Source organism: Eptesicus fuscus, chromosome 3 (genome assembly GCF_027574615.1).
Source record: "Eptesicus fuscus isolate TK198812 chromosome 3, DD_ASM_mEF_20220401, whole genome shotgun sequence".
In the NCBI taxonomy this organism is placed as follows: domain Eukaryota; kingdom Metazoa; phylum Chordata; class Mammalia; order Chiroptera; family Vespertilionidae; genus Eptesicus; species Eptesicus fuscus.
The window spans coordinates 41,679,680-41,693,354 of NC_072475.1; the positions used below are offsets into that span (position 1 = coordinate 41,679,680).

General features: G+C 41.3%; 1 protein-coding gene across 1 annotated transcript in view; it reads right to left on the reverse strand.

The window, feature by feature from the left end:
- MCF2L2 (MCF.2 cell line derived transforming sequence-like 2) overlaps positions 1-13,675 on the reverse strand; it is a 149,675-nt gene that overhangs the window by 45,370 nt on the left and 90,630 nt on the right. The window contains 3 exon segments of the mRNA XM_028146668.2: positions 1,946-2,015; positions 3,147-3,262; positions 4,267-4,333. Coding sequence (XP_028002469.2) covers positions 1,946-2,015; positions 3,147-3,262; positions 4,267-4,333 — 253 coding nt within the window.

Below are 13,675 nucleotides of genomic sequence, written 5' to 3' on the forward strand. Positions count from 1 at the left end.
GATTAGATAATTGCAATTTTAAGATAAGAATTTATTACCTGAATTTTATCTCCAACATCAATAATCATATAGGATTATATACAGAGTTTGCATTCTGGGTTAATGATTTCTAAGGTGTCTCCCAACATGGAGGACTATAAAAAGCTGGTATAACTGTAGGAGAGGAATTCACCCAAGAAAAGATATTTAGTTAGAAACTCCCTGACTATTTCCTCATACTTAGACAATTTTTATGTGATTAGACCCATTTTTCCGCCATAGGAATTTGGTCCTTTTCTCACTCAAAAAATGTAAATGACTTTGCAATCCTATATAATAAAAGGGTAATATGCAAATTGACCAATCAACCAGTCACAATGATTTGCAGTGACCACCAGGGGGCAGACGCTCAATTCAGGAGCTGCCCCCTGGTGGTCAGTGCGCTCCCTCAGCCACAAGCCGGGCTGATGGCTGGCGAGTGCAGCGGCAATGGCAGGACGGCAGCGCTAAGGATGTCCGACTGCTAAAGGGTGCAGGCCAGGCTGAGGAATCCCCCGCCCCCCGCCCAGTGCTCGAATGTTGTGCACCAGGCCTCTAGTAATGATATAAGCATTTATAAAATATTTCTAAACTATGAAACTAGATTTCACATTGGTGACTTGATGAGTGCAAAGTTGCAAAGTAAGAAAAAACACTAATAATGCTGTAAAAATAATTCGAAAAGGAAATAATGAGATTGAATACAAAACAGTTTTTAGTGTGCTACCTGGAATTCCAGCACTTGATGTTTGGAAAGCACATGCAGGGCCATGGAGGGAGGGGCCTTCTAAGCTGGTTAGGAGCTCTGGGGGCTGAAAGCTCTGTTTTTCCACGATGTCCAATACCTTGAAACCTAGGGATTCTTGTTTGCTTGCTCTCAGTTTACAAATGTATTTCTCTTAAACTCATCAGTCATAATTTGGGTGGCTTAAAAATTTGGAAGTTCTTTGATCAGTTGTCTCAGACTCACAAAAAATAAAAACAAGGAAGAGCCCTAGCTGGTTTGGCTCAGTGGATAGAGCGTCAGCCTATGGACTGAAAGGTCCCTGGTTCGATTCCAGTCAAGGGCACATGGCCGGGTTTCGGGCTTGATCCCCAGTAGGGGGCCTCCAGGAGGCAGCCAATCGATGATTCTCATCATTGATGTTTCTATCTCTCACTTCCTCTCTGAAATTATTTTAAAAAATTAAAAAAACAAAACAAGGAAGAGATGGAAAAGAATGGCTAAGAGAGAAGAAATGGGAAAGATTTGGGAAGCTGAGGGCAGCAGGATCATCTGCAGTCCTCCTACGGGGAGGGGAACATGTGGGTGCCAGCACCCAGGGAGCACCACTGGCCCAAACAAAGCAGGGGCGGAGAAGCCTGATGGGAAGAGGGCTGTGCGGTGGGAAGGGGAGGTCGTCAGACGAATGTTGTTGTAGAACAGGAAATTCACAAATCGGATGCTACACGTCAGAGAGGCCACCATAGAGTTAACATTTCCTAACCACCCTCTATGCTATAAAACATCAAATGAAAGTCAATATATTTTCAGGGATTTTCAGTTTTACATCAGTACTACTTCTCTTGAGAGAACTAATACAACTAGTGAGGAATGTAAGTGTGATTCTGGTCCTAAAAGAGTTAGGTTAGTCACGCGGAGTTATTCAGGATCAGCTGCTTTGGGTTGCCTGGGGGCCAGTCTTTCATTTCACTGGGCTTTGCCGGAAGCCAGGCTTATAAGTGGCCCCCACCTATGAGTGAGCTCAGTCAAACTGGATTTGTCTCACACCGCGTGCAGTTGTGCAACGGACTTCTGCTTCACATTCCAAAGGCAGATGTGTTTTCAGACCATTGGCCTTGCCATTAGCCCTTGCCACCTACACAGAAAATTAAGGGCTGACTTGAATCACACAGTTATTCTGATTGTTTAGGAACACAGACTTACTCTCTTGAGAAAGCAACGAGCCAGAAGTTCAGGATTCTCAGTGCACTTTTCCAATTCTTTCAGAAAAGTCCTAGGGGGGGTGAAGAAGTATAATAATGCTTTTTAAAGGACATTTACATGCATTAAAAAAATTTTTTTTAAGTAAAATCACATAAGGTTTTAAGAGGTGCCTAGAAAAATGTTGTTTTCTGCACTTTGTTGCTCTTGGTTCATCGTCAACACACTGACTTGGAAGAAAAAAAAGTGTATTCTGTGACGTTGGTAGGATTCCCTCAAACAACCACATTAAATTCCCTGATAATTCTAAGCACGAGCCACTGCCGACGGGATGCTCGGATGCCTCCTGCCGCCCATTAGCGTTAATAAGAACGGCTGCTGTTGCTGCTGCCCACCGCCATCACCGCCATCACCGTGAGCTTCCTGTGAGAGAGGCATACGCCGAGCGCTTCACACACAATAGCTCATTTCATCTTCCACCAAACCTCCTTGCAAGATGGGGTTTCAGAAACCCGAGGTTACGAGAGGCCACGTAACTTCCCAGGGAAAGTATCAGAAAATGAGATTTCCATTTCAGTTTTGACAACAGACCAATCGACGACACAAGATGTGGTTAGGAAGCAACCAAGGCTCTTTCCCCTTCCGGCAAATTAGATGTGTCATTTTGGGGTCGTTCCCGTGAGTGAAGTGAGGTTTACTCATCTGCAAAATGCAAGGGTTGGAAAATAATTTCCAAAGTCCCTTTGTCCTCCATTTCTCTAGAACTCGGCATGTAAAGTGCCCCGGGCTAAAAGGACAACTTGTTGGACCGGTTAGCATTTCCTGACACCCTAGGTCCCAGCACTGCCCTTTGATAATAGGTACGGTCATCTTTGTGGACCATGCGGAACACAGTGCCTGACACCCAGCAGGTGCTCAATAAATGCTGATGCACAAATAGATACATTGGCAAAAGAGCACACGCACCAATACAACATGGATGCCTGACACCTCGTTCAGGCTCCATTAATGTCTTTTCCCTCTCCCCCGCTGGGATCCTGTGGCACTTCTCCCCTCCTTCACATCCCATCCCAACCCGCGGGTTCCGGACTACTTGCGTAAGCCAGAAACTATCTAAGTACTTCCACGGCCAAATTCCATCGGTCTGATTCCCAGCCTTCTCTTACTTTCCATTTTTTTCCTGATAATTTGAATGATTGTGTACCTGTCATGAAATTCGTAAAGTTCTCTAATATTCCCAAAGAGAAAGTCCTTGTTGTTCTGAAGAACGTCTGGAATCAGATGCTTCAGCCAAATATAATCCATTGGAGTGATATATCCCTGCAGAGGCGCAAACAAGGTAGGTTTTACAGATAGAACATAGGAAAGATGATCCGAATTCGCTACTCCAGGGAACACAACTTTCATAAAATCATTGGGGAATATAGAACACATATCTCCTGAAAGCCATTTCATCAGATTCTTTTGATATTATTTTCCTCCATCAGTCCATCTTCAGAAGAAGATGGTTTATTGGGAATGATAATAAAAAGGCATTTTTACAAGAAGAACAAATACATGTTTAAAAACTTACCTATCATTTTATGACCTGTTGCAATTACTATCATTTTATTATATTTCCTGCATGACTTTTAGAAGCTTATTTTATGTCGTTATAATCACCACACATAAATAAATTGCATTGTTTTGCCACATATATTTTAAAGTCTGCTTGTAAATTTCTACATATATGGTTTTTAATGTAATCTTGTAAGCATTTTTCAGTGTTGCTACAAATTATTCAAAATAATTATTTATAACAGTTGAATAATATTTCATTATTATTTAACTGTTACAAAATAATTAGCATGTATGTTAGACTTGATTAACCATTCCTTCCCTTTTTAATTGGATATTTGGTTTTCTGATATTTTATGGTAAAAAGATTATATTATAATTTTGTACACATAATTTACTCCTCAAGATTATGCCCTTCACTAGTAAGAAAAATGTGCTACTTAAAACAATGAGAAACAATTCTCTCTTATTAAATTATCAAAAACATGTCAATGACCATATCCACTTTTTGGCAAGCATATGGTGAACCTGGTTGAGCAGTACCAGAATCAGTATGAAGTGGCACAATCCTTTAGAAGGTATTTAGTTACATGGATCAATAGTCATAAGAATGTGCTTATTCCAGCTGGAAAAACACTTGCAATATTATAAGACCTAAAACCTTGGGGGGAATTCCAGAGACACATGGCAACTATTTTGATTCTCTGTGTAACAAAATTTCTTCAATTTGAATACATGTTTAACATCCCCCTCCCCAATCTACTTACATCAATTATGCTCTTCATTTCTTTTATATAAACCTTTTCAGTCTCAAGCAAGTCACGTATAAGGCACCTGAATCACAGCAGCAGGTGGGAAGATGAAAGAGAGGGGGGAGGAACAATGTTTTAGGATTCTTTTAGAATAATGCTCATCAATACTTCCTCTTAGTGGCTCACTTACTTAGTCAATTCATCCTGTTGTATGGACTACCCAAGGCCAACAGCTCACAAAACCACACTCTGATCAGACTGACGTTAGAGGAAATGGCAAGGTCGGAGGATTCAAAACCCGGGTGTGCAGCTAGCGATTGACTTGTCCTCGGGTGGGCTACAGTGTGGGCGTCAAGAGGGCAGATGGTGGAGTAGGAAATGCCTGGTTTGGATCCTTGGTCAGGAGAGTTTGCCTGACCCCTATGTTGTATATGTAGTTTCCTAGATTTTAGCTCTAGCTTTCTTCTGTTTCATCGCTCACTTGGATCTTTCACCCACTTGGGTGTATTTTGTGCACCGGGTTAGATAGATGCCAGTTATGCCCCCTTCTTCTGGCATTCGATGTTTCAGGGGGATTGATTTCCTCAGCCAAATGACTTGAGCTCCGTCTGCTTCCCTGGAGGAAAGCAGGTGGGGAGTGAGGTCGGCAAAATTCTAAGATGATCTGCAAGATACCTGGCCCCTGCTATACACAGACCTTCTCCCAGGCAGTCAATCAAACACTAATTTAGGTGCTGCTCAGATGCGATTTTGCCATTCTGATTTGTTGCAAATCAGCTGACCTTATCCCATGAAATCTCTAGCTCTGGGTCTAGAAGTAGAGAGCTTGGAAGCATGAGGAGGTGACATAAGGGAGATTCTCCTTTGCTGGCTTTGGAGGGGACGCGTGGCCAGGAGCAGAGGCAGCTTCTAGGAGCTGGGCGTGGCCTCTAGCTGATGGATAGCATGGAAACAGAGACTTGAGTCCTATGGTTGCAAGCAACTGAGTTGCAAATACAATGGCGTGAACCTAGGACACTGGGCACAGCCAGCCAATGGCTTGATTTTAATCTGTGGGACCTGGGCAGAAAGCCGGTCATACTGTGCCCGGACGCCTGTGCCAGGGAAACTGTGAGTGGAGCTGCTAAGTTTCTGCCATTTTTATGCAGCAATAGAACACGAATGGAGTGAGGCTAGATTCCCACATCTACCTCTAGACAGACTGTTTTCTCTCTCTTCTCAGGCTGTGAGGCCACACTTCCTTCCCAGGCTTTCTCTCAGGCCTCCACGTGAGTCAGTCAGTGTTTGTACAAGTGTTCACGAGTAGCGTATGCACACGTATGGTTTCCTGTGAACTGTCGGCGGTTATCTATTAAACGGTAACCTAGCCTAGTGAATGGTTTCTTCTCCTTTCATAAAATGGACATGGCAAGAGACAAATAAAGAACATGACTTAGGAAATTCACACAAATACACAAATAGCTATTAGTCTTATGTAAAAAAAAAAAAAAAGAAAAGAAAAAAAGAAAAAAAAACCCAAAACGCTCAGTGCACACGAACCTAACAAAGACATAGTAAAAAGAAGCAATAATTTTCAACTACTAACATGGCAGAAATTTCAAATCTCAAAGGAAGACCGATAGATGAGGGTGTGGAAACACTCTCAGACAGTACTGGCGGGAGTGTACATCCGTGCGCAATAACTTAGAAATAGCTCGTCACATCGAAAACGCGAGCTCCTTGACTCAGTAATTCCACTTTTAAGAATGTGTATTGTTTGTTATGAGAGCAACAGCAACAACCAGATATATGTGGGAAATTACTTAAATGCTTGTCAATCAATTATGGTACATACCTATGAGGAAATGCCATGCAGTTTTTAAAAGAACGAAGTCAATTGAATAATGCTGATCTGACAATCATTTTAAGTGAATTTAAAAAATCAAGATGCAGAAAAGTATGCATAGTGTGCAATTTGCATAAAAATGAGTGTACACGCATACATATATGTAAAACTATATATGCTTAGAAAATTCATACAAAGAAACTTAAGACACTGTCAATAGTGATTGCTTTGGGAGAGTGGTACTGAAAGCTGAAAAACAGGGAAGGAGAATTTCTTCATTTTACTCTACACTTTTTTTTTTTTACAATATTAGATTAAAAAACTTTAAACATTTACCACTTTTATAATTGAAGGAATGGCTTACATGGCACCTTAAAATGAGTGTAACTAGAGGTAATGATATGTAAACCCTATTTGAAGGCTATATATAAATCCCACAATTTACATATTTTAGAGCTCAACAGTTATTTTTAAAATGACAATCTTTGTATCTATTTATAAAAGCTTGTTATAAGACAAGACTGATGAAGGACAGTCACTGACAGAGGATACGATTTCAAGGAGAAAGACTACCAAGAAAGTTACTTTAAGATCATACTTAGCAAACAGTCACTGAATCAGAGGTTTCCTCGCTTTTTATAAATCATCCTGAAATGATTGTCAGAAGGAAACACAGGCCTTGATACCAATCTATTTCTATGAGCTATGACATCAAGTAGAACCACAGCAACAGTGAAGCATTCACAGAAAACCAGATTTACAGCCAGCCTCTCATGCCCTCATGAAGCACTGGGCTTAGGCGACTTGGCAAGTCCGTTTAAGGATGAATTGGTGATTAAATGAAGTCCAAAGGTAGAAATAACTAGGTGGTGAGCAGGAATCCAAATTATTGCCCAACAGTTATGTAAGAACTTAGAGACTCTTAGGAGTTTTTAAGAATTTGACACAAAAAAATATTCACAACTTGGAAGAAAAAAAAATCCCTCATCAGGTTATATCCCAGGTTATAGTTTGGAGAACAGACCATGGATCACATCCAGCTACTTCATTTTATTCTTTGTTTGTTTTTTATTTTGTTATTTTTTTAATTATTGATTTCAGAGAGGAAAGGAGAGGGAGAGAAAGAGATAGAAACATCAATGATGAGAGAGAATTATTAATTGGCTGCCTCCTGTACACCCCACACTGGGGATCAAGCCCACAACCTGGGCCTGTGCCCTGACCAGGAATTGAACTGTGACCTCCTGGTTCATAGGTTGATGCTCAAACACTGAGCCATGCTGGCTGGGTCACTACTTCTTTTTACTTGTGTGAGTGCAACGGATAAAACTCCAATGATAAGAAGTCCCCTGAACACTGGCCACCTACATTTGAGTTCAAGTTAAAAATAACAATAATCCTCGGGTCACTGTTAGCCATTCTTTTTCCTTTACTCTCCTTTGTTTTCCTTTCAAATAAGGATAGAATGGGAGAAATTTTATGTTTCTACCTGATGATTGCCTGCTTTATTATTCCAAAGCACATATCTTTGATCATAGAAAAAGACTCTCAAGGATTGAACACCAAAAGTCACCAAGTATACATATATAGATGAAGAACAGAAAACACTGGGAGTTCCCAAGTAATTTAAAACCTTTAAACACCTCAAGCAATTAAGTTCTGATGGATATCTACCCAGAGGTGGGGCTGACCTGCTGGATCAGCCGGCACTAATGCACTCTACACTCCTGCACATTCCGGCTCTTTGTTTTACATTTAAAAGGGGATCTGTCCCCACCTCCTACCCTGGACATTAGGGAAGAAATGGAGGCATGATTGTTTGTTTTATGCTACCTTCAAATATGGAACCATATTTGGCTATCTGACACCTCATGTTTGTCTCAGATGATACCATAACCAAGGGGCAAGGATGGAACCTTTTAAAATAATGAATGCAATCTTATTTGGTGAGCAAGATCATTGAAGTACGTACATGTTAGGATTTCCTGATAAGTTTTTCTTTGTCCATGCATCGTAATCTTTTCCACCTTTTAACCCTAGCTCCTTATCCTCCCTGCCTCTTACTGGCCTTCCCCAATGTCCCGGCTCTCCAATAGAAGAGTATCCTTTTGGGAACCAGTTTGTCAGAAGTATATTTTTGCTCATTAATTGTAAACACAATTTATCATCAATTTTCATTTATACCTAATACTAGAGGTCTGGGACACAAAATTCGTGCACAGGAGGGGAGGGGTCCCTCAGCCTGACCTGTACCCTCTCACAATCCAGGACTTCTCAGGGGATGTCCTGGAGGATCAGGCCTAAACTGGCATTCGGACATCCCTCTCACAATCCGGGACTGCTGGCTCCTAACCACCCATCCGCCTGCCTGCCTGCCTGATTGCCCCTAACTGCTCGCCTGCCTGCCTGATCGCCCCTAACTGCCTCTGCCTTGGCCTCCGCCACCGCAGCTTCATCCGGAATGATGTCTGGAAGGTCGTTTGGCTGTCTGGTCTAATTAGCATATTACACTTTTATTATTATAGATGATAGATCACATTACATACATTGGCAAGTATTACAGATTTTCACTTTTTACTGTCTTTGCCAAATTTGGAAGTTCTGTTCTTATCCTTCTCAAATTCTGACATAATGGATGTTCACCTTCTTAAACCTTTCTCTTCCTTTGGTTTCTCTTTATACATCTCTCTGTTGCTTCCTTGCTTCACCTGCCTCCTGTCTAACACTGCTGTTCCCCAAAGGTCTGAACTCAGGTTTCCAGGCTTCCTTCCTTCCTCTTCCCTCATGCTTTTGGCTTTCCCACATCCTTATCTTTCTCCCAGACCTTTGGTCACACCCAAGTCCATGTTGCAAGCCACATCTTCACCTGGCTGCCTCCCAGACACCTCATTCACCTCATGTTTGAAATAGAACTCATTAGATAGCAAGAGCATGCACATCAGTGGGTCTGCCATTTTCCTAAGGTCCCCAAAACAGTTGTCATTTCAAACTCCATCCTTCCATTATCGCTTATATTCAGTCTGTCACCAAGCCTCATCATTTCATCTCTCAGCATGCTTCCTCTCTACTTCTGGTGCTGCCAGTATGGAGCAAACTCAGCATTCCTCTTTTCTTAAATACTTTTGTGCACTCCTAACATCTCATCCTTGCCTCTGAGAACTCGTTCTCGTCAATCTGTTTCACAAACCACCAGTCTATGTATGCCCTTCCCAAAACTCCATTTCCATCGCGCCTCCATTCTCCCTCTTTAAAGGCTTAAAATGGCTCTCAAGTGCCCACAACTGCCAACAGTCCCTCCAAGATTTCAAGACTTTCCATTTACAAGATAAGACTCTTGCACTAAAGATAAATCCAGACCTACAGACTCAGAATGAGGAGTGGTGGATGGCAGTGACAGGTGGAATCTGTAACTTTACAAGCACCCCAGATGATTCTAGTACAGATGTTCTGCTATTCAGTTGAGCAATACTGATCTGATCCACTCCTTTTAGCCACTTTTCCTCCTTTAGTTATTCCTGTGTTGTCATTATTTTATACTCCCTTCAAAATTGTAATCATTTTTGAAAACTCAGTTTCAATCCTCCTTCTTCCATGAAAACTTTTTTTTAACAGCTTCAGCTGAATTTAGTACTACAGTCTCATCATTGTTTCACAGGCAAAAATAATTAGATCCAAGTACTTATTGGCTCTCTACTATGACCCAGGCACCAAAATAGGCACTTGAGCTAGAGAAATGTACCATAATCCCAGGCCTCAGTCAGTTCTTAGTCTAGTGACAAAGACAAGAAACCAATGACTCCAGGTCAGTGTGATAAGATACCAGAGAGTAGAGAGCAAGCAGGTACAGAGAAGAGTGCAAGGAGAAGGGGACTCAACCTGGCTGGAGAGGTCTCAGAGAAGGGGAAATCTGAACCATCCTCAGTAAGAGCTGAGGACTTGGCCATAAAGACAGGAAGAAGGATTCCATGTGTAGGATCCTGGCTACACTGGGGCCTTGTGGGAACCAGGCTGCTGGGACAAGGGTCTGGAGGGGGAGCATGAGGGCAGGGTGAGCCCAGATGGGGGGGATGCTGTCAAGCCAGGCTACCGTGCAGACTTGATGCAGGAGCCCGGGGGAAGGTGTTGGGAGGTTGATTTGGCCAGCAGGGCAGGTGTCTCTCCAAGAGCCTGTTTCATTAAGCACAGAATAGGTTCAGACTTAGTTTTACATCCCTCTTCTGTTTCCATAAATTCCCCAAACTGTACATGGTAACAACAAAGAACACTTTATGTGGACCAGCAATTTTCACCTGGTGTGCTGCAAGAATTTTGAAAACATGCAATACCTGACTATTTAGTCAGGGGCACTGACTTTTTTCCCTTAGATTGTCAAATAAAAAAATTACAACAGCCAATACAACAATAGTCACTTGGTGTGAATGCCCTGTCTTTGACCATAAATATATATTGTATTGGTCACATCGAATAATAAGATTGTGTCTGCTTGGTTCATTTTTGGTACCAGAAATCCTCATATACAAATATGGATACTGATTTTTAAATATATATTTATTGATTTCAGAAAGGAAGGGAGAGAGAGAGAGATAGAAACAACAATGATGAGAGAGAATCATTGATCTGCTGCCTCCTGCACACCCCCACTGGGGATCGAGCCCACAACGCGGGCATGTGTCCTTGACCAGAATAGAATCCGGGACATTTCAGTCTGCAGGCTGATGCTCTATCCACTGAGCCAAACCAGCTAGGGCAGATACTGATTTTTTTTTAAAGTCACTTTAAAGCAAAGAGTAGGTAATTACTATTATTATTTTGTAAATCAATCAAAATTATACCTATTTTTGTCAGATGGGCAAAAAAGATATTTTTTGGTGTGCTGCAGAATTTTAGTAATTACTTTATGTGTAGCAAGAGATGAAAAAGGTTGAAAATCATTGCTCTGACTCATACAATGATCATGCTGAAGCCAATGATATTTTAAGCATTTATAAAAGGTCTGATGAATATGAATAGTTCCCTGGTTCCTGGAAGGCTAACAGTTTTGCTCAGTAGCTGTTCATGCTTTTCCACTTTTGTATCTGTTTCTATATTTTGTCTTACGTTAATTAGATTTTATCTCATTACTCTAATGTAATTACCTCAAATTGTTTTTGGAAGAGGATGGGGTACAAATAAATTATTATTAAAGTTTATCTGATGGATGCTTGCTCTTCAGTATCACATAATAGAGAATGACAAAGTAATTTCATGCATACTTCATTTTTTAAAAAAGAGGGGTTGATTATAAACACAATCCCATTAATCTAATTCAAGTTAACAATCCTGCATTTGTGTAACGTTAGGCATTATAAAGGTTTTTTTTAATTGTTGCAAAAATATATATGACACAAAACTTAAACCATTTAAACAATTTTTAAGTGTCCAATTCAGTGGTACTAAGTACACTCACAATGTGGTGTAACCATTACCAGGACATTTCCATCATCCCAAACTGAAAGTTTGTAATCATTAAACACTAACCTCCCCGTTCCTCCCTGCCCCCATCCTCTGGTAACCTCTATTCTACTTTCTGTCTCTCGGAATTTGCCTATTCTAGTCACACAACATTTGTCCTTTTGTGTCTGACTTATTTGACTTAGCATAATATTTTCAGGGTTTATTCATATTGTAGTATGTGTCAAAATGTCATCCTTGTTTAAGGCTATATTTCATTATTTATATATACCACTATGGTTTTTACCCACTCATCTGGTGGTGGATACTTGGGTTGCTTTCACCTTTTGTCGATTGCAAATAATGCTGCTATGCTCATTGCTGTGCAAGCCTCTTTTTGAGTCCCTGCTTTCAATTCTTTGGAATAGAGGCCCCAAAATGGTCTTGCTGGATCACATGGTATTTCTATTTTTAACTTTTTGAGAAACCACCATACTGTTCTCCAAAGCAGCTGTACCATTTTGTAGTGCTACCATCAGTGCACCAGGGTTCTAATGTCTCCACATCCTCATTAACACTTACTATTTTTCCATTTTGTAAATAATAGCCAGCCCATTGGGTGTGAAGTAAGGTGTCTTTTTTTCAATGTGTTTGTTATATTCCTTGAGCCATCCAACACCTGATAAAGAGCTCGTCCAGGACAGATGTCCTGTCTTATTCATCCTTGTCCCATGACTTCCAAGCAGGTAAATTCCCAATAAATGTATGGGATGGATGAATGACAGATTTCAGGAACAGACAGATGCCAATTCTGTGAGTAATAGTAGGTACTAATTGTTATTCTCATTTCACAGAGGAGGAAATTAAGACTCACAGCAGTAAGCGATTTGATTGAGATCAAACTGCTGGCTAGGCATTGCCAGCAAGAGTTCAAGTATAGGCTTTCTAGCTTTAAAACCAGCGGCGGGGGAACTGATGTGCCAAGAGTGAATGTCAGCCCACTAACGCAGCACCCAATATTCTGCAGCGTAGCTCCGTCAGTGACAGGAAGGACACAGGTGGGATGGTGGGGGGAACTGGCTCAGGCCCTGGGTGTTCTGAGGATTCAGGGAATTGGTCTGAAGTCTCAGAGCCATGGTCCACAGGCACATCTTCAATCCAAACATAACAAGATGTGCGAGAGATTGCTGGCACACCAAGGAAATTCATGGAAAACTGCTGAGAGGAAAACCATTATCCATTCAGTTCATAGGAAAGGGTACTGATGGTACTAACTCCATCAGGAGTATCCAAATTACTCAGTAATCTTCAGTAAAGAAAAGAAATTGTGAAACAGTTAATAAGCTTCCACTTCATGCAAATAAAAAGAAATCTATTGAAAAAAAAAAAAAAGGAAAATCCCAAAGACAGAAGAATGTATAAAATAGTCAAAGATAAAAAAGCTTGGGAAGAGCCACACTGCTTTCTCTGCCCTGTATACCTTTTTTCTTTTTTTGCAGACCTATTTGTATCTTTATCTCCCCTGCATATAGCTTATTATCCTATTAATTCCTTTCCTCCCAAGAGGTTTGTTTACTTACTATAATAGAACATATCTCTCAGATTTCTCTCTCTTTCCAGCATTCCTTAACCCCGTACTTGCAGGTTCAAATAGCAAAATGTTTAATATTTGGTTTTATGACCTTGGTCATCAGATCAACCAAGACTGAGTCATGATGAAATATATTGTTTCAGATCAAATGATTTATCAAGGACTTGAGAGTTGCCTTCTTAGAAGGACTGTTACATGAAACAAAAATCTCAGTACAGCAAAACTATTTCTAGCTCTTAACGAACGATGGTCTGCTTATAGAAAAGCCTAAATGACAACCCGACCTTTCGACCGGCCGACTGGTAGCTATGACGCGTAATGACCACCAGGGGGCAGACGCTCAATGCAGGAGCTGCCGAGCTGCGGTGACTTGGCAGCTGCAGTTCTTGGGTGACGCACCTGGAGCCAGAGAGGAGGGAGCCCGATTTGGGGTGCATCACCCAAGAACCGCCCTCTCACAATCCGGGACCCTTTCGGGGGATGTCGGAGAGCCGGTTTTGCCCGATGCCTGGAGGCCAGGCGGAGGGACCCCACGGGTGCGGGCCTCTAGTTTTAAATAATTAACTCAATATAAATCT